This window comes from Scomber scombrus, chromosome 14 (genome assembly GCF_963691925.1).
Source record: "Scomber scombrus chromosome 14, fScoSco1.1, whole genome shotgun sequence".
Taxonomy (NCBI): Eukaryota; Metazoa; Chordata; class Actinopteri; order Scombriformes; family Scombridae; genus Scomber; species Scomber scombrus.
Genome location: NC_084983.1, coordinates 28,483,658 through 28,508,657, shown reverse-complemented (window position 1 = coordinate 28,508,657; position 25,000 = coordinate 28,483,658). Strand labels below are relative to the sequence as shown.

The 25,000-nt window shown below is 37.4% G+C and overlaps 2 protein-coding genes across 6 annotated transcripts in view; one reads left to right on the top strand and one right to left on the bottom strand.

Annotated features, from left to right (window-relative positions):
- LOC133994110 (arrestin red cell) overlaps positions 1–9,592 on the top strand; it is a 41,097-nt gene extending 31,505 nt beyond the window's left edge. Inside the window, exons 12-17 of one of the 5 annotated variants that reach the window (XM_062433307.1) lie at positions 249–386; positions 1,237–1,320; positions 3,465–3,488; positions 7,513–7,589; positions 8,031–8,085; positions 9,192–9,592. In XM_062433307.1, the coding sequence (XP_062289291.1) occupies positions 249–386; positions 1,237–1,320; positions 3,465–3,488; positions 7,513–7,589; positions 8,031–8,085; positions 9,192–9,279 (466 nt within the window). In that variant the 3' untranslated portion in view covers positions 9,280–9,592. Of the gene's footprint in view, positions 1–248; positions 387–1,236; positions 1,321–3,464; positions 3,489–3,576; positions 4,549–7,512; positions 7,590–8,030; positions 8,086–9,188 lie in introns of those variants that run through there. The other 4 variants (XM_062433306.1, XM_062433309.1, XM_062433308.1 and 1 more) reach the window with 4 other exon arrangements.
- Positions 9,593–15,981: 6,389 nt separating this feature from the next.
- taf9 (TAF9 RNA polymerase II, TATA box binding protein (TBP)-associated factor) lies at positions 15,982–22,933 on the bottom strand. Its single transcript, XM_062433422.1, has 7 exons — positions 22,861–22,933; positions 20,943–21,024; positions 19,523–19,659; positions 17,966–18,100; positions 17,796–17,877; positions 17,426–17,524; positions 15,982–16,310 (listed from the first exon to the last, which is right to left on the bottom strand). Exons 1-7 carry the CDS (start codon positions 22,894–22,896, stop codon positions 16,150–16,152), a joined length of 732 nt encoding a protein of 243 aa, XP_062289406.1. The 5' UTR covers positions 22,897–22,933; the 3' UTR covers positions 15,982–16,149.
- Between the last annotated feature and the right edge of the window lie 2,067 nt (positions 22,934–25,000).

Sequence of the window (25,000 nt, the reverse complement as noted above, 5' to 3'; positions counted from 1 at the left end):
ATAAACTGGTTTGAACTTAATTCCCACCAGAAGTAAACTGGTTTAAACTGGATTTAATGAGTTTGTTTAACAGGTATAAAGTAGATGTATAAATGTGTAAATAATCATATATAACAACATGATTTCATTTAAAATTTATGAATTAATAATAATCTCATATTTTAATTTATTTTAACTTTAATCTGAGGTGAGTGTGTGGGCGGGGTTTAGCTGAGTCAGTGTGATTGACAGCTGTGTGGTTTCCATAGTGACCAGGTGTCGTCCAGCTCCACCTTCTGTAAGGTTTACACTCTGACTCCGACGCTCGATAAGAACAGAGAGAAGAGAGGACTCGCTCTGGACGGGAAACTCAAACATGAAGACACCAACCTGGCTTCATCCACCATGTACACACACACACACACACACACACACACACACACACACACACACACACACACACTCATCCACCATGTAACACACACACACACACACACACACACACACACACACACACACGCACACACACTCCTCCACCATGTAACACACACACACCTCCACTATGTAACACACACACACACACACACACACACTCCTCCACCATGTAACACACACACACACACACACACACACCCCTCCACCATGTAACACACACACACTCCTCCACCATGTAACACACACACACCTCCACTATGTAACACACACACACACACACACACACACACACACACACACACACACACACACACACACACACACACACACACACACACACTCCTCCACCATGTAACACACACACACACACACACACTCCTCCACCATGTAACACACACACACACACACACACACACACACACCCCTCCACCATGTAACACACACACACACACACTCCTCCACCATGTAACACACACACACACACACACACACACACACACACACACACACACAATCCTCCACCATGTAACACACACACACACACACACACACAATCCTCCACCATGTAACACACACACACACACACACTCCTCCACCATGTAACACACACACACACTCCTCCACCATGTAACATACACACACATAGTGTAACACACACACATAGTGTAACACACACACACTGTAACACACATACATAAACACACACACATACTGTAACACACACACTGTAACACACACACACACACACACACACACACACACACACACAGAGTACAGGTGTGTGTGCTGTGAGTAATGTGATTTCTCTGTTGTGTGTTTCAGAGTGAAGGATGTGACCAATAAGGAGGTTTTGGGGATCCTGGTTTCCTACAGAGTCAAAGTGAAGCTGGTGGTCTCACGTGGAGGGTACGACACACACACACACACACACACACACACACACACACACACACACACACTGCTGACATCACTTCCTGTCCTCTCTGCCTCATGTTTCCTGTAGTAAAGTCATCAGAAACCCGGCTGAGCTGCACCAATTCCACCTTAAACCAGATCCACCTTAAACCAGATCCACCTTAAACCAGATTCACCTTAAACCAATTCCACCTTAAACCTGAAGCTTTAAATCCAGATTAAATGAAAACTGGTTTAATGTGGTTTAATAAACCAGTGATAATCTGGATTGAACTGGTTTAAAACAGGTTTCTATGTGATGAAACCAGATATAAATGGTGTTAAAGTGGATTTAAACTGGTTTAAATGAACTAATCTGGTTTAAACTCTTTTTAAATGACTCAAATTTACTTTAAAACCTGTTTAGATAAATGACTCTGAATCAGATGTAAATGGATTAAAGTGTTTTTACTCCTCTGTGACTGTGGGAGCTTCTGTCTGTCTATAACTCTACATGATAGGATCTATAATAAATATATAAGAGAATAAATTCATTAAAATTTAGACTAAAAACTGAGTTTAAATAGATTAAAAGAGATACAGTTTAATAAATTGGTGGTTTTAGCTTCTCAGATGTGATGATTTAATGCTTATTTTAATCTCATGTGACAGTAAACTGAATATTTTTGGGTTTTTGGAAAGTTACTCAGATAAAATCAGACATTTAAAGACAAGCAGAGTTTTTGTATATCTTTAAAAAAAAAACTTTAATTCTGATGTAACAGCAGATAATGGTTTTTTTTCTTCAAATGTGAAATTTTAGTAGAAAAAAATTGCTTTCCAAATATTAAACATATAACATTATAATAACACAAAATGAGAAATTACAAAATAAATGAACATCATCCTCTTTTCCAGTTTTACAGAAAGGGTAAACATGTGTTGGATAGTTTTTAGATGTAGTTTTGTGTAATATTAAAAATTGATAAAATTATTAAAAGTTATTAAAGGGAATAAGTTAAGGTTTATATTGAGAACTCATCTGAAAACATGTCTGGAGAGAAAATATGTTTAATTCTGATATAACAGCAATTTTGAAAGTTTTAAACTTCACATCTGATTTTAAACTGAGTTTAACAACTTTGGTTTAAATAATCTCCCCAAAAAGTAGACAGTGAGACCTCGCTGCAGTCATAAGAGTAAAAACACATTTGTAGAATCTCCCAGAATAATCAGACAGAGTGAGACCTCTCTCTCTCTCTCCCTCCCTTTCTTTCTCTCTATCCCTCTCTCTGTCTCTTTCTCTCCCTCTCCCTCCCGTCTCTCTGTCTCTTTCTCTCCCTCTCTCCCTCTCTCTGTCTCTCTCTCTCCCTCCCGTCTCTCTCTCTGTCTCTCTCCCCGTCTCTCTCTCCCTCTCTCTCTCTGTCTCTCTCTCCCTCCCCGTCTCTCTCTCTCTCTCCCTACCTCTCTCTCTCTCTCTCTCCCTCCCTCTCTCTCCCTCCCCCCTCTCTCTCTCTCCCTCTCTCTGTCTCTCTCCCTGTCTCTCTCTCTCTCTCTCTGTCTCTCTCTCCCTCCCCGTCTCTCTCTCTCTCCCTCCCTACCTCTCTCTCTCTCCCTCTCTCTCTCTCCCTCCCTCCCTCTCTCTCTCTCCCTCCCTACCTCTCTCTCCCTCTCTCCCTGTCTCTCTCTCTCTCTCTGTCTCTCTCTCCCTCCCCGTCTCTCTCTCTCCCTCCCTACCTCTCTCTCTCCCTCTCTCCCTCCCTACCTCTCTCTCTCTCCCTACCTCTCTCTCTCTCCCTCCCTCTCTCTCTCTCTCTCTCTCTCTTTCTCCCTCCATCGTGTTGGTGCAACTCGGCCGAAAGCTTCCCGCCTCCTTCTCCTCTGTGGTTTGTCAGTGTTGGTTGCCGCGGAAACCGCATCAGTGTCGGTTACCGCGGGAACCGTCCGCCTGTTTGCTGCCGCCTGTTGCTCCTCACTGTGTTTTACCTCCACTGTAGGTTGTTGAACGTGTCGCCTCCTCCTCCTGCTTTTCGTTTCATCTCCTTCTGTGTTTTTGTTTTTTTTTGGTCTTTCTGTGTCGCCTCCTCTTCCTCCTCCTCCTCCTCCTCCTCCCTCCCGACACCACCACCTCCTCCTCCTCCTCCTCCCCCCTGCAGGCTGCTGCGAGGCATGTTGGAGAGGTAAATGTGACCGACAGCCTCAGTGTTCATTCAGTCTGATCTGAAGCCGACGACACCGAAAAACATCAAACAGCCTGTTTTGTTTTAGGTTTTATTGTGAAAATCTGAAACTGCAGCCAATCAGAGGCCTTCTCTGTGGTCACATGACTTTAAGTTAAGTCCCATCAGTCAGGCTTCTGCAACTTAATCTCATTTATTTCATGTTATTGACTCTCTGAGTGAATATTATCTGACTTTAAATGAAGTTGAACGCAGCAGCTCAGGTGTTTACATCATAACTGTTTCATTCATCTCATAAAATCCATAACAACATTTTATTTTAACATCAGTTTTTCTGCTTTTTAGTTTTCATCTCTGCTGTTTCAACACATAACATTCATTTTTTTAATTTTTATTCTTATATATGACAAACAATATACAGTAGTAAATATTCACATGCATATAAACTGAACATATACATAAGAGAAAAACAGTGTTGCATATGCAGAAAAAATAGAGATAAATAATAAATAAGTCTTATTATTGCAAACAATTATCTGAAATAATTATACTCTCAACTCGTTTAATATTGTCTGTCAAATACCACAAAAAAGTATTAAATATTAAATAATTATTAAAATAATAACATTTAAAAAATATTAATAATACAAATAAACATGTAACATATAAGCTATATTAAATAATACATTTAAATAATATTAAAAATATTAGATCAGATATTTCTTTATTAGTCCCACATTTGGGAAATATCTGCATTATTACAGCAGCAAGTGGACATTAAATACAATATAAGAGCAGCAATAAGAAAAAGATTAAATAATAAATTAGTATGAAAAATAATAATAATAGTAGAAATATATAATAAATAATAATAATAATTGTGACATTAAAACAAGAATAATAACTTTAAAAAGTTAAAAAACATTATATTATATACTATATTTATAGTCATGCTTTATATTATGATAACTTTACAACATGTTATCAGTATAAGTAAGTTTATATGTGTGTTAAACATCAGATCTGTGTGTTAACCTTCCTGTTGTCCTCGAGTCAAGGAAGGAAGGGAGGAAGAAGGAAGAAAGGAAGGAAAGGAGGGAGGAAGAAGGAAGGAAAGGAGAGAGGAAGGACAGAAGGAAGGGAGGAAAGAGAGAGGAATGAAAGAAGGAGGGAAGGAGGAAAGAAGGACAGAAGGAAGGAAAGGAGGGAGGAAGGAAGGAAGGGAGGAAGAAGGAAGAAAGGAAGGAAAGGAGGGAGGAAGAAGGAAGGAAGGGAGAGGAAGGAAAGAAAGAGAAGGAGGGAGAGAGGAAGGAAAGAAGGACATAAGGAAGGGAGGAGGGAGGGAAGGGACAGTCCAAAGAGACAGGGTCAATTTGACCCGGGAGGACGACATGAAGGTTCTGGATCTGTTGCTCCCAATGTGACTCTTGTCGTGTATTGAGATTCACAGCTAGCTAAACTCTCCCTTGCATCATCATATCCTCCAAATAACAGGCAGGTGTTGTAGTAGGTTGGGATTTATTACAAGAGAGTGTTAAACTGAAATGGACATATAAAAATACAGAAAAGCATTCATTAAAAAACAATACAGAATAGCTTGACATATATAGCTAGTTAGCTTATCGGTCAATTCAACGGTCTCTTGAAGCCTTAAATCTACCGTTACATTACATAAATATAACGGTTTCTTGAAGCCTTAAATCTCGCGTTACACTACATAAATATAACGGTTTCTTGAAGCCTTAAATCTCGCGTTACACTACATAAATATAACGGTCTCTTGAAGCCTGAAATCTCGCGTTACTTTACATAAATATAACGGTTTCTTGAAGCCTTAAATCTCGCGTTACACTACATAAATATAACGGTCTCTTGAAGCCTGAAATCTACCGTTACACTTCATAAATATAACGGTTTCTTGAAGCATGAAATCTACCGTTATACCGCATCAACGGTCATACGTGCCAACAAAGTTACTCAAAAATGTTGCTAAACGTTACGAATACGTCACATACATTAACGGTAAACATTCTAATAATTATCTTTAACATGTTTACTTACTTATATTTCCACTCAAAGGGCTATAAACAAATATAACTAACTTAACAACTTAATGTAAAGACGGAGCGTTTTTCCGTTGCCATGACACTACCATACTCCTATTGTGGCGCATGTAAACAAAGCAACTTCCGGCTACGTCACTTCCTGTTGCTTGTTATTGGCTGAGGCTGCAATAACAACGCTAAATGAAAGAACTATGCCCCCTAGTGGCCTGGAAGTTCTAGTGGTAAATAAATTGTTCCAATACACTGTGTTATACATCAGATCTGTGTGTTAAACATCAGATGTGTGTGTTAAACATCAGATCTGTGTGTTAACCATCAGATCTGTGTGTTAACCATCAGATCTGTGTGTTAAACATCAGATCTGTGTGTTAAACATCAGATCTGTGTGTGTTAAACATCAGATCTGTGTGTTAAACATCAGATCTGTGTGTTAAACATCAGATGTGTGTGTTAAACATCAGATCTGTGTGTTAAACGTCAGATGTGTGTGTGTTAACCATCAGATCTGTGTGTTAAACATCAGATGTGTGTGTTAACCATCAGATAAACTCTCAGGCTGTTTGTGTTCATCGGGCCGTCGGTCTGAGATCAGCACATTTTATAACTCGCTGCACAAACTAAACAAACCTCATGTTGACTTTGTTAGCCGTTAATTTGATTCACTTATTTAAACCAACACAGTAAATCCTCCCTTCATCATCAACAAGGTTGTAATTAGTTTGGCTTCCTGTGGGAGGCTGCCTTCAGAATAAAAGCATGTCGAGCAAACTGTTTATTTTAAAGGGATAAAAATCACTTTCAGCTCGTTGTTTAGATGTAACTTTACTGTTGTGGTTCACTCTCAGCGTCAATTTTAAAGAAAACTATTACATTTAAACACTTTTATTGTAAACTTCTGTTTTTAATCACCTCAGTTATTAATTAATGCAGACAGGAAAGAAACGTCAACACAACCATAAAAAACAGTTTAAAACAAAGACATGCTTAACAATGGTGCACAAAGTGTTTTAAAATATGTGCAAAGTGTTAATTATAAACATAGAAATTAAATAATATGCAACAGTATTGTAGAGATGAGTATCAGTGCTTTCTTAAAATATTTACACACTGAGATGTTTGATAAATAATCATCAGTAATGTGGATATAATGACAAAGTGGGTAAAAGGTAAATAACAGAACAGCTACAACAGTTCATTGTGTTTCTGTCCTCCTGCTGAATATAAAGTCCAATATTCTCTGTTTTTACTCTCTACCAAACATCCAGTCTGTCCTCACGAGATAAAAACCGACAGTAAAAGTCTAAAAACACGACCTGTAGTTACATGTACGCCCTCTAGTGGCTGAAGTGATGCAGTACAGCTGGCGGAGGTAATGTCATGTTTCCAACGATTTCTGAACATTTTTAAACCTAATCCTCTAACTTAGTGTTACTGTTGCCATGGCTACGGAGGTTATTTAACTTAACCACGTTTCAAAGGATCATTTAAACCCAAACCTCCAACTAGTCTATTCCTTCAAAATAAAACCAATATAAAACTAGTCTATTCCTTCAAAATAAAACCAATATAAAACTAGTCAATTCCTTCAAAATAAAACCAAACTAAAACTACTTCATCACTTGTTAAACTCATTAAAACTGAACTGGAATAAAAACTAATGAGGATTTTAAAACTATAATCAACCTGATTTACAGTGCCTTTTTTATTTTTACAGCTTTTATTTTGAAAACGACGCTATGAGAGCGCTGAGAGTGAACCAAAACAGTAAAGTAGAAGCTAAACAATGAGCTGAAACTCAACTATAAAGCTCCGTAAAGCTGCTGCAGAGTCTCTGATAATCCTCTGTAGGTTCATCACACATTAAAAACTGCAGATTCAGCAACAGAAGTTAAACTGGAAGTTTAATTTGATTAATTTTTTCTGCTGAAGTGACGTTTTTGTGTGTTTGTGTGTTTCAGAGACGTTTCGGTGGAACTGCCGTTTATCCTAATGCATCCTAAACCTGTGGAGCCTCCTCTGTCCCGCCCACAGTCAGGTACACACACACAGAGACACACACACACACACACACACACACAGAGACACACACACACACACACACACACACACACACAAACAGAGATGCACACACACACAGAGATACACACACACACACACACACACAGAGACACACACACACAGAGACACACACACACACACACAGAGACACACACACAGACACACAGACACACAAACACACAAACACACACACACACAGAGACACACACACAGACACACACAAACACACACACACACAGAGACACACACAAACACAGACACACACACAGACACACACACACACACCTCCATCAGCCTCTTTTCATCATCGTTCCTTCTTTTAAACATGCACTCAATTACCATGGAGACCAGAGGCAGTTTCCATGGAAACCACGGTGTGACATGCTAATGTGTGTGTGTGTGTGTGTGTGTGTTACAGCTGTGCCAGAGATGGACCCCCCCATCGACACCAATTTGATAGAGTTCGACACAAAGTGAGTATCCAGCTGCTGAAAAACAAGAAAAGACGTTTTTACACATCTTCGTCTCTTCTGTTATGAACGTCTTGTTTTTAAACCTCAACGCTGCAGACATGTTGTATGTTTTGGGTTTTTTTGTCTCGTTGTGATGTGATAAGTCAGGAACATCTGGAGGGATTTCTTCAGATTTGGCACAAACGTCTGCTTTGACTCTCAGTTTAAAGGTGCATTGTGTAGAATTTAGTGGCGTCTTATGGCCCTTTTCCACTACAAAGTTCTAGCACTACTCTAGCTCCTCCATCAGGGATAGTACCTGGTACCTGCTGCTTTTTTAGTATCTGCTCTGCCGAGGTTCCAAGCGAGCCGAGCCGATACTAAAATGTGACGTCAACAGACTGCCGGCCTCTGATTGGTCAGAGAGTCGCTAGAAGAGTCATGAGCCGTCCGACACAAGAATCAAACCCGGCATTTTTAAATACCAACAACAGCGTTACAGAGATTAGTTTCTCTTCTCTTGCTTTGTGTGAGACAGAAAGCCTCATACAGCAGCAAGTACACCATCGCCTCCATGTCCTCCATTGTTTATGTGTTTGTGTCGCGTAGAAAACAAAGTCCCGGCAGTTTAATGCAGCGTTGCTATGACGACCCCGCCCACGTTGAGGAGGAACTATAGTAATGGAAAAGGTTCCTGGTACCAAGTCGAGTCGAGTAGAGTACAGCCATACATGAGAACACACACGGCAGAAATGGAATATCATTAAAAACTATGTATCATTCTTTTGTGGTTACACCATTTGACATTTTCAGGAGCATTCAGTCTTACTTTTGGTAAAAAAATGGTGCAAATGTCATTTCAAATGATATAAAACCTTTTCAGTCCTACTTTAATATATTGATTATATTGAACTGGCTGTAACTCGGACCTCCATGATGTCTTGCTGCGGAGCCGCTGAGTTCAGTCTGAATTTATCTCCTATAAAACCAACAAAAATACTAAATGTACATTTTTTTCTCTTACCAAACCAACCATGAAAATAATCTGGATTTTTTTAGACTGTTAATAAATCAATAACTAATCATTAATAATAATAATAACATGAACTCTTCTCTCCTCTCAGCAGCATCTCCCAGGACGACGACTTCGTCTTCGAGGATTTTGCTCGTCTGCGGCTCAAAGGCGTCGTGGATGACAAAGACGAGGACTGCTAGGAGCTCGCCAACCCTTCATATGCTCGCTTAGAAAACACACACACACACACACACACACACACGTTACATTCCCCGGTTGGAGGGGACGGATGAGGCTCGCTGCTGTTCTTCCTTCTCTTTGCTTCGTCACACAGCCAACGCCGACATCTCTGCCGCCTTGTTCTCTCCATCTTGTCTTCTTCTTCTTCTGTTGTTTTTTTTTTGTTTGTTTTTTTTCTTCTTCGCTGAAAGTTTGACAGACAGATTGTGTTTCTTGGCGTTTGTGGATTTTAACATGTTGAAGGAAATGATGAATAAAAACCCGTGTAGAGGCGCAGCGTTCGTCCTCTTTTTACTTTCAATCTTTTTTTCTTTTTTTTTTTTGAATGTCGCCCGTTTCCCGCGGCAACGATCACCGGCTCTTGTAAAAAGAAAAAAGCAACAAAAAAAAAAGCAGAATATATATTTGAAACATAGAAAAAAAAAAAGAGAATTAATCTTCTACGAGCAGAAATGTTCAGAGGTGATCGACTTTATTTTATTTACTTTCTTTTATTTTATTTTATTTAAGTTAATTTCCTGTTGAAGCTTTTTTTTTTTTTTTCATGGCTGTTTTTAAAAGGGGAGGAAACACACACACACACACACTCAGCAGTCTTACGCAGGCAACTGAAGTTCGATCTCACCAGCATCCACTTCCCTCCTGCTTTCATCTTCATCATCGTCATCGTCACTCGCTCGTCTTTCTGTCGCTTTTTTTCTTTTTTTTTAACTTTAATTAAATAAGTATCATTCCAGCGTTGATCAGAGTTTTGGTTAAGTTTTTAATTTTAAAGCTCTGATATAAAGTGAAAAAAAGAGTTGGGTTAAAAAAAGTCACGTAAATCTTTATTAAATGATTCATTAAATATAAAGTGAAGAAAGTCTCAACACTGTTTCTCCCAATGCAGGTAGAATAAACTACACTCTACCTGCATTGGGAGATAAATAAAGTTTCATTTTATAACTCGACTTGAAAGTAAATATTCAAGTGTTTATATAAATGATCTTTATTCCTGCAGGTTAAATAATCATTTATCTAAAGTGAAAGTTTGATGTTATTTTATTATTTTTTATTATTAATAACAAATCCCTTAAAAAGACCAAAAAGCAGCTCAGAGCTCAGAGCTGATTGGTTCCTGCTGATTAAACCTTTATAAATACTTAAATATAAAGTTTTATTTTTATAAGAAAGTCTGAATAATTTCCTTAAACAGCTTCGAACAGGAGGAAACTTTAACATATAAAATATACGACTGACTTTAAAGAATAAAGTTGGAATATCTTCAGCGTAATATGACTTTAATGAAATTGTTTTATTAAATATAAACGTCATAATTCTGCAGGTATAAAGTTAAATTAGGAGAAAAATGTAATTTTAAAAGGTGAATTAATTAACAAGGATCAGACGTTAAATATATATAAAGTTATTATATTAATATTCACGTTTATATATTAAAATTAAACATTTTAAATCCTAAAATTACAGTAAAATCTCCTGTTCAGATGAAAAAACACCAAAAACCAAAAATAAGTCGGATTTGTTGACAATAATAAAAATATAAAATATCAGATTTATTATTTAAATTAAAAAACTTTAATATAGTTTGACCAAAAGTTTTGCATCAAATAAACTTAAAGGTGCAGTTTGTAGAATTTAATGAAAATAATAATAATAAAAATAAGTTTTAATTTGTGTTTAATCTCCTAAATAATAAAGAATCGTTGTATTTCTGCAGCTTCACCACTAGATGGCACTAAACCTTCACACTGCTCCTTTAATGCTAAATAAAGCAAATTAAACATGATTTTTTTTTTTATATTAAAATAATTTCTAACCCTTAAAATAAAAGGAGCTTAAACTCTTGATCACGCTGGATTAGTTTTTATTTTAACGTTCGACCAGATTTAGACGTTGAGTCGTTGCTATGGCGATATTTAAACTTTTAAATTTGGTTTTAACTGGTTTATTTAAAGGGAAATACTGGAGGTTTGTTTTATGGTTTATTATCATCATTAAAATATTAAAACTCAGCTGCCACTAATTTTACCCAAACTGCACTTTAAAGTAAATAAAGTTCGGTTTATATAATTTAATCTCTTCGGTAAAAACGACATTGTGCCTTTTTTTTAGATCTTTGTTTGCCAAAAAATCTTTCAGTTGCGAAAAGTTTCTGTTTTAATTACGTTAAAAATACTGAAGTTGCATTTTTAATAATAAACATTAACGATGCAGGATTTGTTTGTTGTTACTAAGAAGAAAGTTATAGTAATTCAATGTTTAATCACATATTCAGTTATTGTTGTAATATTGGAGATAAATTCACAGTTCTGATGAGTTAAAGTTTTAATTCTAGTTAAACTTTGTGATAATTATCAGTTTTAATTAAAAGTTCTTATAATATAAACGTTATCCTGTAATATTGTTCATTTTTACTGTTTTCACTCATTAACTTGTTTACTTTTAAAGTAATTTTCATTTTTTCCCTCAAAATTATCCTGTTAGCTACAAATTTGATCTTATTTCTTAATCTTAGAGAAGTTTGTAAAGTTATGATTTTATTCCTGCAGCATTAAAACTTCAGTTTATCCTAAAACCAGCCGACTTTCCTCTTAAAATTTCAGCTTTATTCTCACTATCGGACTTTAACTTGTAAAAGTTTAACTTTATTCTTGTAATTCTGCAGAATAAAAGTTGTAAATTTGCAACTTTTCCTTAAATCTTGTGGTTTAAATTATCGTGTTTTATGTAATAATTGAACTTTATTGTCAATTTTGGACCTTAACTTGTAAACATTTCAACTTTATTCTTGTAATGTTTTAGAATAAAAGTTGTTAATTTACAGGAAAAGTTTGTATTTTTACAAATTTGTCTACTTTATCAAACATTATAATTATTAAAGGTCGGCTACTTTTACGGTAACTTTCAGAATTTGTTTTAAAATTAAGAAATAAACTTTTCTCTCAAATTTTCAACTTTATTCTCAATATTTTACTTTTTTGGGGTAAAATTTCAACTTTATTCTTGTAATGCTGCAGAATAAAATCATAAATTTACAGGAAAAATGTGTATTTTTACAACTTTTCCTTAAAAACACGATGACTTAAACATTAAAACTTCTCTAATTATTGTAATAAAAGGAGAAATCTGCTTCCTGTTTACGTTCCACTTAATTTTTTTTGCATTAGACGAACTTTAAAGTCACAAATCATTAAATTAAACATTAGAACGGTGCCAATTAAAACTCTTCACAGCCAATTAAAACTCTCCATGATGAAAACAAACCAAACATCCAGCCAGTGTTTATCTTCTAAACTCTAAACATGAGCTTCCTCCTCTTCCTCCTCTTCCTCCTCTCCAACAACCACCATCATCATCATCATCATCCATCTATATTTTTATTTAAATTTGATTTTCTTCATGTAACCTCAGACATGATGTGAAGGACTTCAGCAGCTCGGGTATTATTATTATTATTATTATTAAATATTATTAATTATTCTATTCGATCTTTTTTTCTGACATTCGTTCGTCAACGTCTAAAATCTGTTTAAACAAGTTTTTCATGTTTAATTTTCGCCTCGTTTCCTCCTCGAACATCTAAAGTCTAAATATAACTGCACAGATCATTTACACAGAGGAGCACTGCACTTTCTCATTGGACGAAACAAAACCCGACAGAACTGCAATTTATTATTATTACGTTTATTTCAAGAAGACGACGAAAAAAAGAATGTTGATTTTTATTTTTTTAACCTTCTTTCCTCCCTTACTTCCTTCCTCTTTTCCTTTCTTCCCTTCCTTCCTCCCTCCTTTCCTCCCTTACTTCCTTCCTCTTTTCCTTTCTCCCCCCTCCTTCCTTCTTTCCTCCATCCTTCCCCCTTCCTTTCTCCCTCCCTCCTTCTCTCTTTCTTTCCTCCCCTACCTTCCTCCATTCCTTCTTTCCTCCCTTCCTTCCTCCTTTCCTTCCCTCCTTCCTCCCTCTTTTCCTTCCTTCCTTCCTTTCCTTCCTTCCTCCCTCCCTCCTTTCCTCCCTTACTTCCTTCCTCTTTTCCTTTCTCCCCCTCCTTCCTTCTTTCCTCCATCCTTCCTCCCTTCCTTTCTCCCTCCCTCCTTCCTTCCTCCCTTCCTTTCCTTCCTTCTTTCCTTTCCTCCCTCCTTCCTTCTTTCCTCCGTCTTTCCTTCTTTCTTTCCTCCCTTCCTTCCTCCTTTCCTTCCTCCCTCTTCCTTCCTCCTTTCATTCCTTCCTTCCTTCTTCCTCCCTTTCATCCTTCCTCCCTCTTCCTTCCTCCTTTCATTCCTTCCTTCCTTCTTCCTCCCTTTCATCCTTCCTCCCTCCCTCCCTCCCTTCCTTGACTCGAGGACAACAGGAGGGTTAACGCCAAATTTAGACTTTTTTTAATTTTTTTTATTTTATTCTTATTAAATTAATCTTTTTTTTTTTAAACTGCCAAATCTCTTTCCTCTCTTTGTCCTCCGCTCAAGTTTTTGCCATCGAAGCTGCAAAACGTCGCCCAGAAGGGAAGAAATTAAAAAATACAAAAAGAAGGAAAAAAAAAAAAAAAACAGACATCGGAGCAAGTTTTTGTTTTTTTAACTTTATTTTTATTTTTTTTATTTTTGTTTGTTTCCAAGCAGTGCTGTGAATCGTACGAGCTGTGATTCTGTCCTTTTATTATTATTATAATTATTTTATTTTTTTGTCGTGCATTTGTGGGGTAAAAACTTTGCTAAGTGTGAAAATATTTTGACAAGTGCCGCGATGCCCCGAAGCTTTTACCATAATGTCTATAAAAAACAGGAAGTGAGTTTCTGCTGGTGCCACAAAAAAACACCAGAAGAAGAAATTATGATTATTATGCTTCTGATTATTATTATTATTATTATTATGGTGACTATTATTATTATTATTATTATTATTATTATTATTATTATTATTACTACTGTATCATCATTGCGACCATGATTATTCTCATAATCATTTAAGAGTCTATTGTTGTTGTTTTTTTGGGGGTTTTTTTGTTGCCATGTATTTTTTTTATTTTTCAGATTTTTATTTTAGTTTTCTTTTTATTATTAAAGGTTAAAATGAACTAACAAGATTATCGCTGTGGTGTTTGTGTGTTTGTGCTTCACGTTCAAAGGTTTCATCATAATAATAAAAGTTATTTTATTATATAAATAAATATATTAAAGGCTCAGTGATGAATAAGAGTCAATTAAATGTTTAAAAATGTAAATATATATTCAGTTTATTATGTTTGACAGAAAAGCTTCAAACCTCCAAAGCTGATAATTGATCAACCTGATTATCAATTAATCAATTAACTACGGAAGTGAAGAACAGACGGAGATAAATAAACTATCAATTAACAAACTATTAATTTATTTGCATTAATTAATCAATTATACTCTAAACTCTACGGAGGTGAAGAACAGACAGACTGAGAGAAATAAACTGTCATTTATCTAATTATTGATAATTAGAGCCAGACTATTGATCAGCTGATCAGTATCAGTTTCACTGTTAACGCTTAAAAAACTGAATAATTTGATTATTTTATATTTTACTGACTAATAGATTCGTCCACAAAATCAGAAGATTAGGGGACGAAAAAATGTACTTAGGTAATGAAATATTTATATATATATATATATTTATATAAATCCCAAAGTCCACATAAACAAATTGTATTCACATCATAAATGAATGAGTGAGATTCAGTTCAGTGAGTCTGTATATTTGTGTCCATGTGGTTTAGTCAAATTTAAAGGTGAAAATGTGAAAATAAACTAATGAATAAATAAAATACTAAATGTACATTTTAACACACACACATATAAGATTCAGTAAAAAATAAGAGTTAAGATTATCAATAAAAAATCAGTTAAACTAGATTTAAAATCAGCATCAGGTTTGTTAAAATGTACATTTAGTATTTTTGTTGTTTTTATATCATTTGAAATGATATTAAACCATTTTATACCAAAAGTCAGACTGAATGCTCCTGAACATCTCACTGTGACCCAAATGTGTGATTAGAGGTGAACACTTAACTTCAGGTAGAACTTCTTCAGAGACGAGTTGATCAGCACGTTGGAGACGGCCGGCGTGGCTGAGGGGGGGGGAGGAGGAGAGGAAGGAGAGAAGAGTAGAAGAGGAGGAAGCGAGGAGACTAGAAGAGGAGGAGGAAGGAAGGAGAGAGGAGAGTAGAAGAGGAGAGGAGGAAGGAAGGAGGAGAGGAGAAGAGGAGAGGAGGAAGGAAGGAGAGAGGAGAGTAGAAGAGGAGGAGGAAGGAGGAGTAGAAGAGGAGGAATAGAGGAGAGTAGAAGGAAGGAAGGAAGGAGAGTAGAAGAGGAGGAAGGAGGAGTAGAAGAGGAGGAATAGAGGAGAGTAGAAGAGGAGGAGGAAGGAAGGAGGAGAGGAGAGTAAGAAGGGAGGAGAAGAGTAGGAAGGAGGAAGGAAGGAGGAGACAGAGGAGGGAGAGAGAGGAGAGTAGGAAGAGAGGAGGAAGGAAGGAGAGGAGGAAAGTACAAGAGGAGGATGAGGAGAGAGGAGAGGAGAGTAGGAAGGAAGGAGGAGAGAGGAGGAAAAAGGGAGGAGAGAGGAGGAGGAAGGAGGAGAGGAGGACAAAGAACCTTTCTCTCTATACATGAAGAGTCTGAGCAGTTTGAATGTTTGAATGTATTTTATTGTAAATCAGAGCCAGACTGGTTTAACTGGTTTAACTGGTGAACAAACAGGTGAGACAGGAAGTTAATGTCCTAAAAAAAAAAAAAAAAAAACAAGAAACAAATATAACACTAATATGATAATGTTCAGAGACTGATGATTAAAAACGTGTCGGCCGTCATAAAGCGTCGTAGTCGTCTTCGTCTTCGTGTTTCCTCTTCAGAGACTCGCTGGCGGCGGCGCTCTGAGAAACCATGTTGGTGGTGATCAGGATGTTCTTTGAGCCAATCAGAGACGGGTTGATCAGCACGTTGGACACGGCCGGCGTGGACGGGGTGGCTGGAGGGGAGGGGGGGGGGGGGGGGGGGAAGAGAGAGGAGGAGGGGAGAGTAGGAGGAGAGAAGGGGGGAGGGAGGAGGAGAGAGGGGGAGGAGGAGCAAGAGGAAGAGAGAAGGAGAGGAGGGGAGGAGGAGAGGGGGAGAGAGGAGGATAGGAAGAAGGAAGGAGGAGAGTAATAGGAGAGAGGAGGAGGAGAGAAGGAGAGGAAGAGAGGAGAGGAAGAGAGGAGGAGGAGGAGAGGAAGAGAGGAGATGAAGAGGAGAGGAAGAGAGGAGGAGGAGAGAAGGAGAGGAAGAGAGGAGAGGAGAGGAGAGAAAGAAAGGTGGAGGAGGAGAGGGGAAGAAAGAGGAGGGGAGAGAGGAGAAGAGAGAGGAGGAGGGGTGGGGGGAGAGTAGGAGAAGGAGAGGAGAGGAGAAAGGAGAGGGGGAGGAGGAGAGGAAGAAGAGGAGGAGGATGGGAGAGAGGAAGAGGAGGGGGGAGAGAGGAGAGGGGGAGGAGAGGAGAAGAGAGGAAGAAGAGGAGGAGGAGGGGGGAGAGTAGGAGGAAGGAGGAGGAGGGGGGAGAGAGGGAGAGAGGAGGACAGGAGAAGAGGAGGAGGAGGGGGGAGAGTAGGAGGAAGGAGGAGAGGAGAGAGGAGAGGGGGAGGAGGAGAGGAAGAAGAGGAGGAGGGGAGAGAGGAAGAGGAGGGGGGAGAGGGTTAAAAATGTAAGTTTTTAGACGTCACAGATTAATCTTCATATTTATAGAAACTTTCTTCACTAGAACTTTGATGAAATGAGACATTAAACTGGTTAAACTGGTTTTATTAGGGATGCTCTATATTGACTTTTCTGCCGATATCTGATATTCCCCAACTTATAATTTCCGATAACTGACACCAAAACTGTTACATAACAACATAACATAACTCCTACTGTTGAATTAACACATTATACCTGATTGTATTGTGATGCTCAACTGGATGAAAATATAAATGCAACATGGCTTTCTACATGTAAACACTGTCTGTGCAACATAAGAGAACAACTTCAACTTAAGTTATGGAAAAAAGTGTTAAAGTATTATCGGACATCCCTAGTTCTTATTAAACTGGTTCTTATTAAACTGGTTCTTACTGGTTTTGGTGGAGGCCGTCTGGGACTGAGGGATCTGAACTGTGAACCTCTGACCGCTCAGAGACACTGGAGTCCCGACTTTAGAGACGGAGGGAGTACCTGAAACACACACACACACACACACACACACACACACACACACACACACACACACACACACACACACACACACACACAGGTTTAACTGGGAGCACAAAAAGTCACAGAATAATAAAATCTACAGTCTAACAGCAGTACTACAGTCTAACAGCAGTATTACAGTCTAACAGCAGTATTACAGTCTAACAGCAGCGCCCCCTACAGTCTAACAGCAGTACTACAGTCTAACAGCAGCGCCCCCTACAGTCTAATAGCAGTACTACAGACTCACAGAGGGTCGGCGTGCTCGGTCTGCTGGAAACGGCGCCGACGCTGAGACGAGGAACCGTGATCCTACCGGCTGAAGAAGAGACCTGAAGAAGAAGAAGAAACATTATTATTCTATAAGTTTTATCTTCTTATTTTTTTTATTCATGTTATTAGTTATTGATCATTTCTCACCTTCTTCTGAACAGTCTTCAGTCTGTAGTTTGGAGCCGTCAGACAGTATCTGTCTGGAGGAAGCCGAGGGCCGGTGTACGGCTTAATGAGAGGCAGAGGAGTCATGTTCTTCTGCCTCGCCACCTCCAGCAAGAACTGAGAACAGAGGAGAACACAGAGGAACATTAGGGGAACGTCAGAGGAACGTCAGAGGAACGTTAGAGGAACGTCAGAGGAACGTTAGAGGAACGTCAGAGGAACGTCAGAGGAACGTTAGGAACTGAGAACACAGAGGAACGTCAGAAGAACGTCAGAGGAACGTCAGAGGAACGTTAGGAACTGAGAACACAGAGGAACGTCAGAAGAACGTCAGAGGAACGTCAGAGGAACGTCAGAGGAACGTCAGAGGAACGTCAGAGGAACGTTAGGAACTGAGAACACAGAGGAACGTCAGAAGAACGTCAGAGGAACGTCAGAAGAACGTCAGAGGAACGTCAGAGGAACGTTAGGAACTGAGAACACAGAGGAACGTCAGAAGAACGTCAGAGGAACGTTAGAGGAACGTCAGAGGAACGTTAGAGGAACATTAGGGGAACGTCAGGGGAACGTCAGAGGAACGTTAGGAACTGAGAACACAGGAGAACGTCAGAGGAACGTTAGAGGAACTGAGAACGTTAGAGGAACGTTAGAGGAACGTTAGAGGAACGTCAGAGGAACGTCAGAGGAACGTTAGGAACTGAGAACACAGAGGAACGTCAGAAGAACGTCAGAGGAACGTCAGAGGAACGTCAGAGGAACGTTAGAGGAACGTCAGAGGAACGTCAGAGGAACGTTAGGAACTGAGAACACAGAGGAACGTCAGAAGAACGTCAGAGGAACGTTAGGAACTGAGAACACAGAGGAACGTCAGAAGAACGTCAGAGGAACGTTAGAGGAACGTCAGAGGAACGTTAGAGGAACATTAGGGGAACGTCAGGGGAACGTCAGAGGAACGTTAGGAACTGAGAACACAGGAGAACGTCAGAGGAACGTTAGGGGAACGTTAGAGGAACTGAGAACACAGGAGAACGTCAGAGGAACATTAGGGGAACGTTAGAGGAACGTTAGAGGAACTGAGAACGTTAGAGGAACGTTAGAGGAACTGAGAACACAGGAGAACGTCAGAGGAACGTTAGAGGAACTGAGAACGTTAGAGGAACGTTAGAGGAACGTTAGAGGAACGTTAGGAACAGAGAACACAGAGGGATATTAGGGGAACGTCAGAGGAACGTTAGAGGAACGTTAGGAACTGAGAACACAGAGGGATATTAGGGGAACGTCAGAGGAACGTTAGAGGAACGTTAGGAACTGAGAACACAGAGGGATATTAGGGGAACGTCAGAGGAACGTTAGAGGAACGTTAGGAACTGAGAACACAGAGAAACATTAGGAGAACGTCAGAGGAAAAATAGAACCACTAACTGCTGCAGGAACAGTTCTAATTAAAGGTTCAGAACGTTCTAAATCAATTATTAAATGTCAGTATTGATCCTCGTCTATCAGCTGGTCGCCATGACGACGGCGGTGGCGGAGTCTTACGTCTCTGGGCGGCGGCGAGGTGAACGATTGGTCCATCCGACACTGGATCGCCAGCTTGATGTCGTCGGCGTCAACCGTCGACTTCTTGGCGTGTGTGGCGTAAATTTTGGCGTCTTCGATGATGGTCGTCACGTATCCTGAGAGGAACGTTTACATCGTTATATTAACATATAAACTCATATTACTTTATTATATTACTGCTTAATGATGACATATACACTTTAATAAAGATCTTTATATTTAAATTATTGTTATTTATTAACTTCAATGACCGGCTGATTGTTTATTCTGTTCAGTAAAGAATAAAAAACATGTTTTTAAGAAAATAATCTGCTTTGAATAATAAATAAACTTTAAAATTATTTCTATTATTTATTATGATTTTATTGCACTTAAACAGTTTTTATTTAACAGCTGCTTTATGGTCTTTTTAACAGTTTTAATGTGTTTATTAATTATGTTTTAGTTATTTTATTTTACACTCTGGTTCTGCTGTTTATATTTAATAGATTTATGGATGAAATTACACAAATAAATAAACTTGAATAAAACTTTAAAGAGCTGCAATCAGCTGATCAACAGAAAATTAGTCAGTAAATATTATGAAATAATATATTAAATCATTTAAAAATAAAAACACTGAATGAAGCTTTTCTGTGTCACATGATAGTTGATCAGACATAATAAGACTTTAGAGGACGTTACTTTGAGATTTAAGAATTAAAAAACTGTAATTTTTCACTGTTTTCTGATATTTTATAAACAAAATAATGATAATAAACTTTATTTCTATGGCTCATTTCCAAACTAAAGTTATAAAACTTCATCTCACAGGTGACCCAGATGTGTGAATGTTGAGTATCTTTAAATTAAATTAAAGAGTTTAGACCTGCTCTATGTGTAAAATGCCTTGAGATGACTTCTGTTGTGATTTGGCGCTTTATAAATAAAGATTGATGTATTGATTTTAGATGACGTCACTTTGAGCTCTAAGAATAAAAAACCTTTGACATTTTTTGATAAAACACTTTACTGATTAATGAAGGAAAGAATCTGCAGATTAATTAATGATTAATAAATAATAGTTTGTTGCAGCTCTGATTAAATCCATCGTTTGATCTCCAATGTTTACGTTCAGTTTTTGACCTCTCAGCAGATTTTAGGTCAATTCAAGTCAAACTTTATTTATATAACACATTTAAAACAACCTCAGTTAACTTAAGTGCTTTACAAGCTTAAGACACAAGATAAGAACAATTATGATAAACTATAAAAACACAATAAATAAAAGCAGCAGGTCAGTTAAATGTGTCTGAAACAGAATATTAGTCTGAATATTATTAGTTTTTAAGTTAAACTCAAACTAAAACCAGAAGAGAAACATCTGTAACATCCAGCTGTTTCATCATGTTAAACTTACTGTAGGTGAACTCCAACATCTGGTTGATGACTCTGGGCTCGTACTCTGTGATGCCCATATCCTTCAGGATCTGGATCATCACCTGGAACACAGAAAAGATCCATCAGAGACACAAGGAGACAAATTAGAGCTTCAAAGGACTGATGTTTTTATTTGATTACTTTAATAGTTGATTGGACTAAAAAAAAAGGTGAAACATGTCAGAAAGTGTCTCACAGATTTGTAGTTTTAACCACAACTGAAAAATATTCTATTTAGTGTCAAAAAGGACAAAAAAATAGAAAATATTCACATTTTAGAAGCTGAAGTCTGAGAAATGTTTTGTTTGTTTTTATCTGAAAATGTATGTATAATTTTATTTTTTATTATTTGTATTTCATTTGATTTTTATTTCATTAAAGTATGTATGCATATGCTTGATTTTTCTTTTTTTTTTTTCTTTTTTTTTTACAGCGTTCCAACACATGTTTACCATTGAATTTTCAAAACTTTTCCATAATATTTTAGCCCGTTTCCATGACTTAATGTAAGTAGTTTAACAACGATCGGCCCACATAGCGACTACAGGGAACAGTAACGGGTTGGAGAACTTCGTTGAACATCAGAACCAAAGCTGTCAACTTATCAGAAAAACCTTGCAGCGAGATTTGAGGGATGTTTGGCTTTCATGGTGACGACTCGACGACAAAGACATTTTTATTCAATCTGTATTTTAAGTAAAGAAACATGATGATGTACAGCATGAAATCATTTATAATGTGGTTGGGACAGTCTAATGTGAGGGGGGGTCTGGTGTCATTTAACAGCGTAGAGTCATTTCCTGTGTTCTGGTTTTAACACTAAATGATGGAGCATTTTATAATTACATCCAGAGGAAGCGTTTGGCCCCAGATCACATATATATATAGAATACAGAAATTGATGATTAGTATATTCATATTTAATGAATTTACTGATTTTTGACATGGTAAAAGTGTGTGTGGGGGGGTCCAACTTCATGCAGCCTTCTTATATTCGTTATATTTGATATCAGATCGGGCCATACCTATTTCCAAACTTTCCACTGTTTTTCTAATATAACTTTTCCATGTATTTCATGACTGTGGGAATCCTGATGTTGTTTATCAAACTGCATCCAAAACCAACCTTCTACTTTCAACACAGCATATAAATAATCTCTGTATTTGCTCTTTGTTGTTCATTCAATACTCATCACTGTATTGTATATGCATGTATAACTCACCAGAAAACAAGCATTTACTGATCTTTGGAGACTTATAAGATAGTAGAAGTGAAGTTAAGTATTATTAGTTAGTATTAGTGTGGTCAGTAAAATATCAACAATGTGTGTCCACAGCAGGTGATTCATGTCTTACTATATCTGATAAACAGTGAATTTATCCTTTAATATCTGATTATTCACCACATATTAAATCTCTGTGTGTCTGAACAGGTTTTTAACACATTAAATAGTAAAAGCAGCAAAGTTTAAAACACTAAAAACACTGAAAACTCAAATAAACTATAGCAGCAGGTTCAAATTAAACTGAGTGACCAGATTCACCGTAACACCTCTACAGCCAGCTTCCAGTGTGTAGGTGTTACGGATAAAACGGTTTGCACTGTAAATGTTAATAAAAGCAGAATGAGTTAATAATAATGTTAAATATAATAAAACATAGCGGAATATGAACTCATGTTACTGCTGTTTACACCGGCTACAGGCTAGGCTAGGCTAACAATGCTAGCTGGTTGCCACTGTTGTGAACGGGCGTCTGGAAGCTACGTTAGCATTACGAGCTAACTGAGGTTTGTAGCGTCCGTTAATGAGCGTTAAAGGAATAAATGACGACAGGGATTCATTCACACTGCAGCTCAGCGAAGATACGGTGACATTACAGGGGTTTATTAACGTTACCTGAGCATCTTTCGGGATGGTTTTGGGAGCAGACATCTTAATAAGCGCCTTCTTCCAGCGCACACTGACTTCTCGCGAGATTATCACCGAGTAGAAGACTACAATACCCACAATGCAATTCATCAAAACATTATGGGTGATGTAGTATGCAGTATCAGTATTCAAGTTCCCATTACTATTTTCTTTGGTGCATTACATCGATTTCACAGCTGTTACAAATTGTGTCTTTACAGAATTACATTTAGTCTAAGATTACATTAAAACATAAAACATTAACCTCATTACTATAATATAATTCATTGTAGTTTAAACCAACCAACAGTGTGACAGAGCTCCACCTGAAGCAGCCTGACACACAAGTATACTTTTAATTTCATCATTAGTAGATACAATTACTTTACTTGAGTTAAAATTTAAGTTTAATGAAGTGTTTTGTTACATTTTGGTATCAATAATTTTTATCTGAGTACATGAGAGACACTTAAAGAGGAACAAACTGTGAAACAGAGCAGAGGCAGCAGAAAACCTGCAGGGGGCGCTATAGGAACACACACTGAACACTGAATGAGTTTGAGCTCCTTGTTTTTATCTCCTGCATGTTTCTCAGGTCTATAAATGATTTAAAAACAGTTGAGAGTAATGTATAATATTCCTTCATATCCTCCTTCATATCAGACATTAAAGGAAAAGATGCAAATATGATTTAATGAAGATAAATGATTCTTAATGTGATTTTAAGAGTGCAGTAATAATGCTTTTTTTCTTGTTATATCTTCATGCACAACGGCCAGTTACCTCATAATATGTTAACTGCAAGATTCATAAAAGGAAATTGCATAATTATTTATTTATTCATTCATTTATTCTTCAGTCACTCAGTTTCAAGTTTTAGGAATCAGTTTATTACAAATATAAAAGTAAAACAACAATAAAACACTAAATGTCTCAAACACAGTTGCAACATTTCATTGTGATAAAGAGCTTTCAGATGTTAAAAAAAAAGAAATTAAATGATTATTTAATGATAGATTTTGGGAATTTTAGAGGTCAGAAAAATCATTATCAGTATTTTTATAATATCAAATAAAATCTAAATATCTACAAGGTGAAAAAAAGATAAAAGTGTCTTATTTTTTAAATACAATCTGCAGAAAATAACGTAAAAAACAGCAGAATTGTCCTTCAAAGTGACACACACACACACACACACACACACACACACACACACACACACACACACACACACACACACACACACACACACAGTAAAAGCTAACATGAAAAACAGCAGAATGCTCCTTTAAAGTGACACATTCTCTTTATAATATCCCAGTTGTAGTTTTATGGTCTTTCCATCACCTCAGAGTGCATTTTAACAGCTGTACATTATAGAGTATGTACTGTATGTATATGCTGTGAGCTGAGCTGATAACAAATCTTCCAGAAGTCATAAAGGACGCTGAGTGTTATGGAGTCTTATCGCTGACTCAGCAGAATAAAGCCTCAGAAGAGAAGAACCGCAAACCAGAAACCTGTAAACCTGCAGCTGTGTTACTGTGACATGTAGAGAGAAGACACCAGGGTTACATTACAGGTAGTACATACAGGTGTAGAAGACAGAAGAGCTGGAAGAATAACTCAACAATAACAATAATAATAATAATAATAATAATAATAATAATAATAATAATAATAAGTGTATTTGTAGAGCAGCTTCATATTAAAACAAAGGGGCTTAAAGGAGAATAAACAGTAGTAAACTTATTAAATAAAGTTAAAAAAAAACAGTAAACACAAGTTGTGATTTTCATGTTATCGTCATATAGAGTTGATCTGACCTTTGACCTTTGACCTCTCTCATCACTTCGATTCACAATTTAATTTAAACATATTTTATATAAAATTATTCATCAGTTCACATCCAGACATAAAAGCATGATAACCACAACTGTACACAGCTTCATGTGTGTGTGTGTGTGTGTGTCTGTCTGTGTGTGTTAGTGTGTCAATGTGTGTGTGTGTGTGTGTGTGTGTGTCAATGTGTGTGTGTGTGTGTGTGTGTGTGTGTGTGTGTGTGTCAATGTGTGTGTGTGTGTCTGTATGTATATATGTGTCTGTGTGTGTGTGTGTGTGTGTGTGT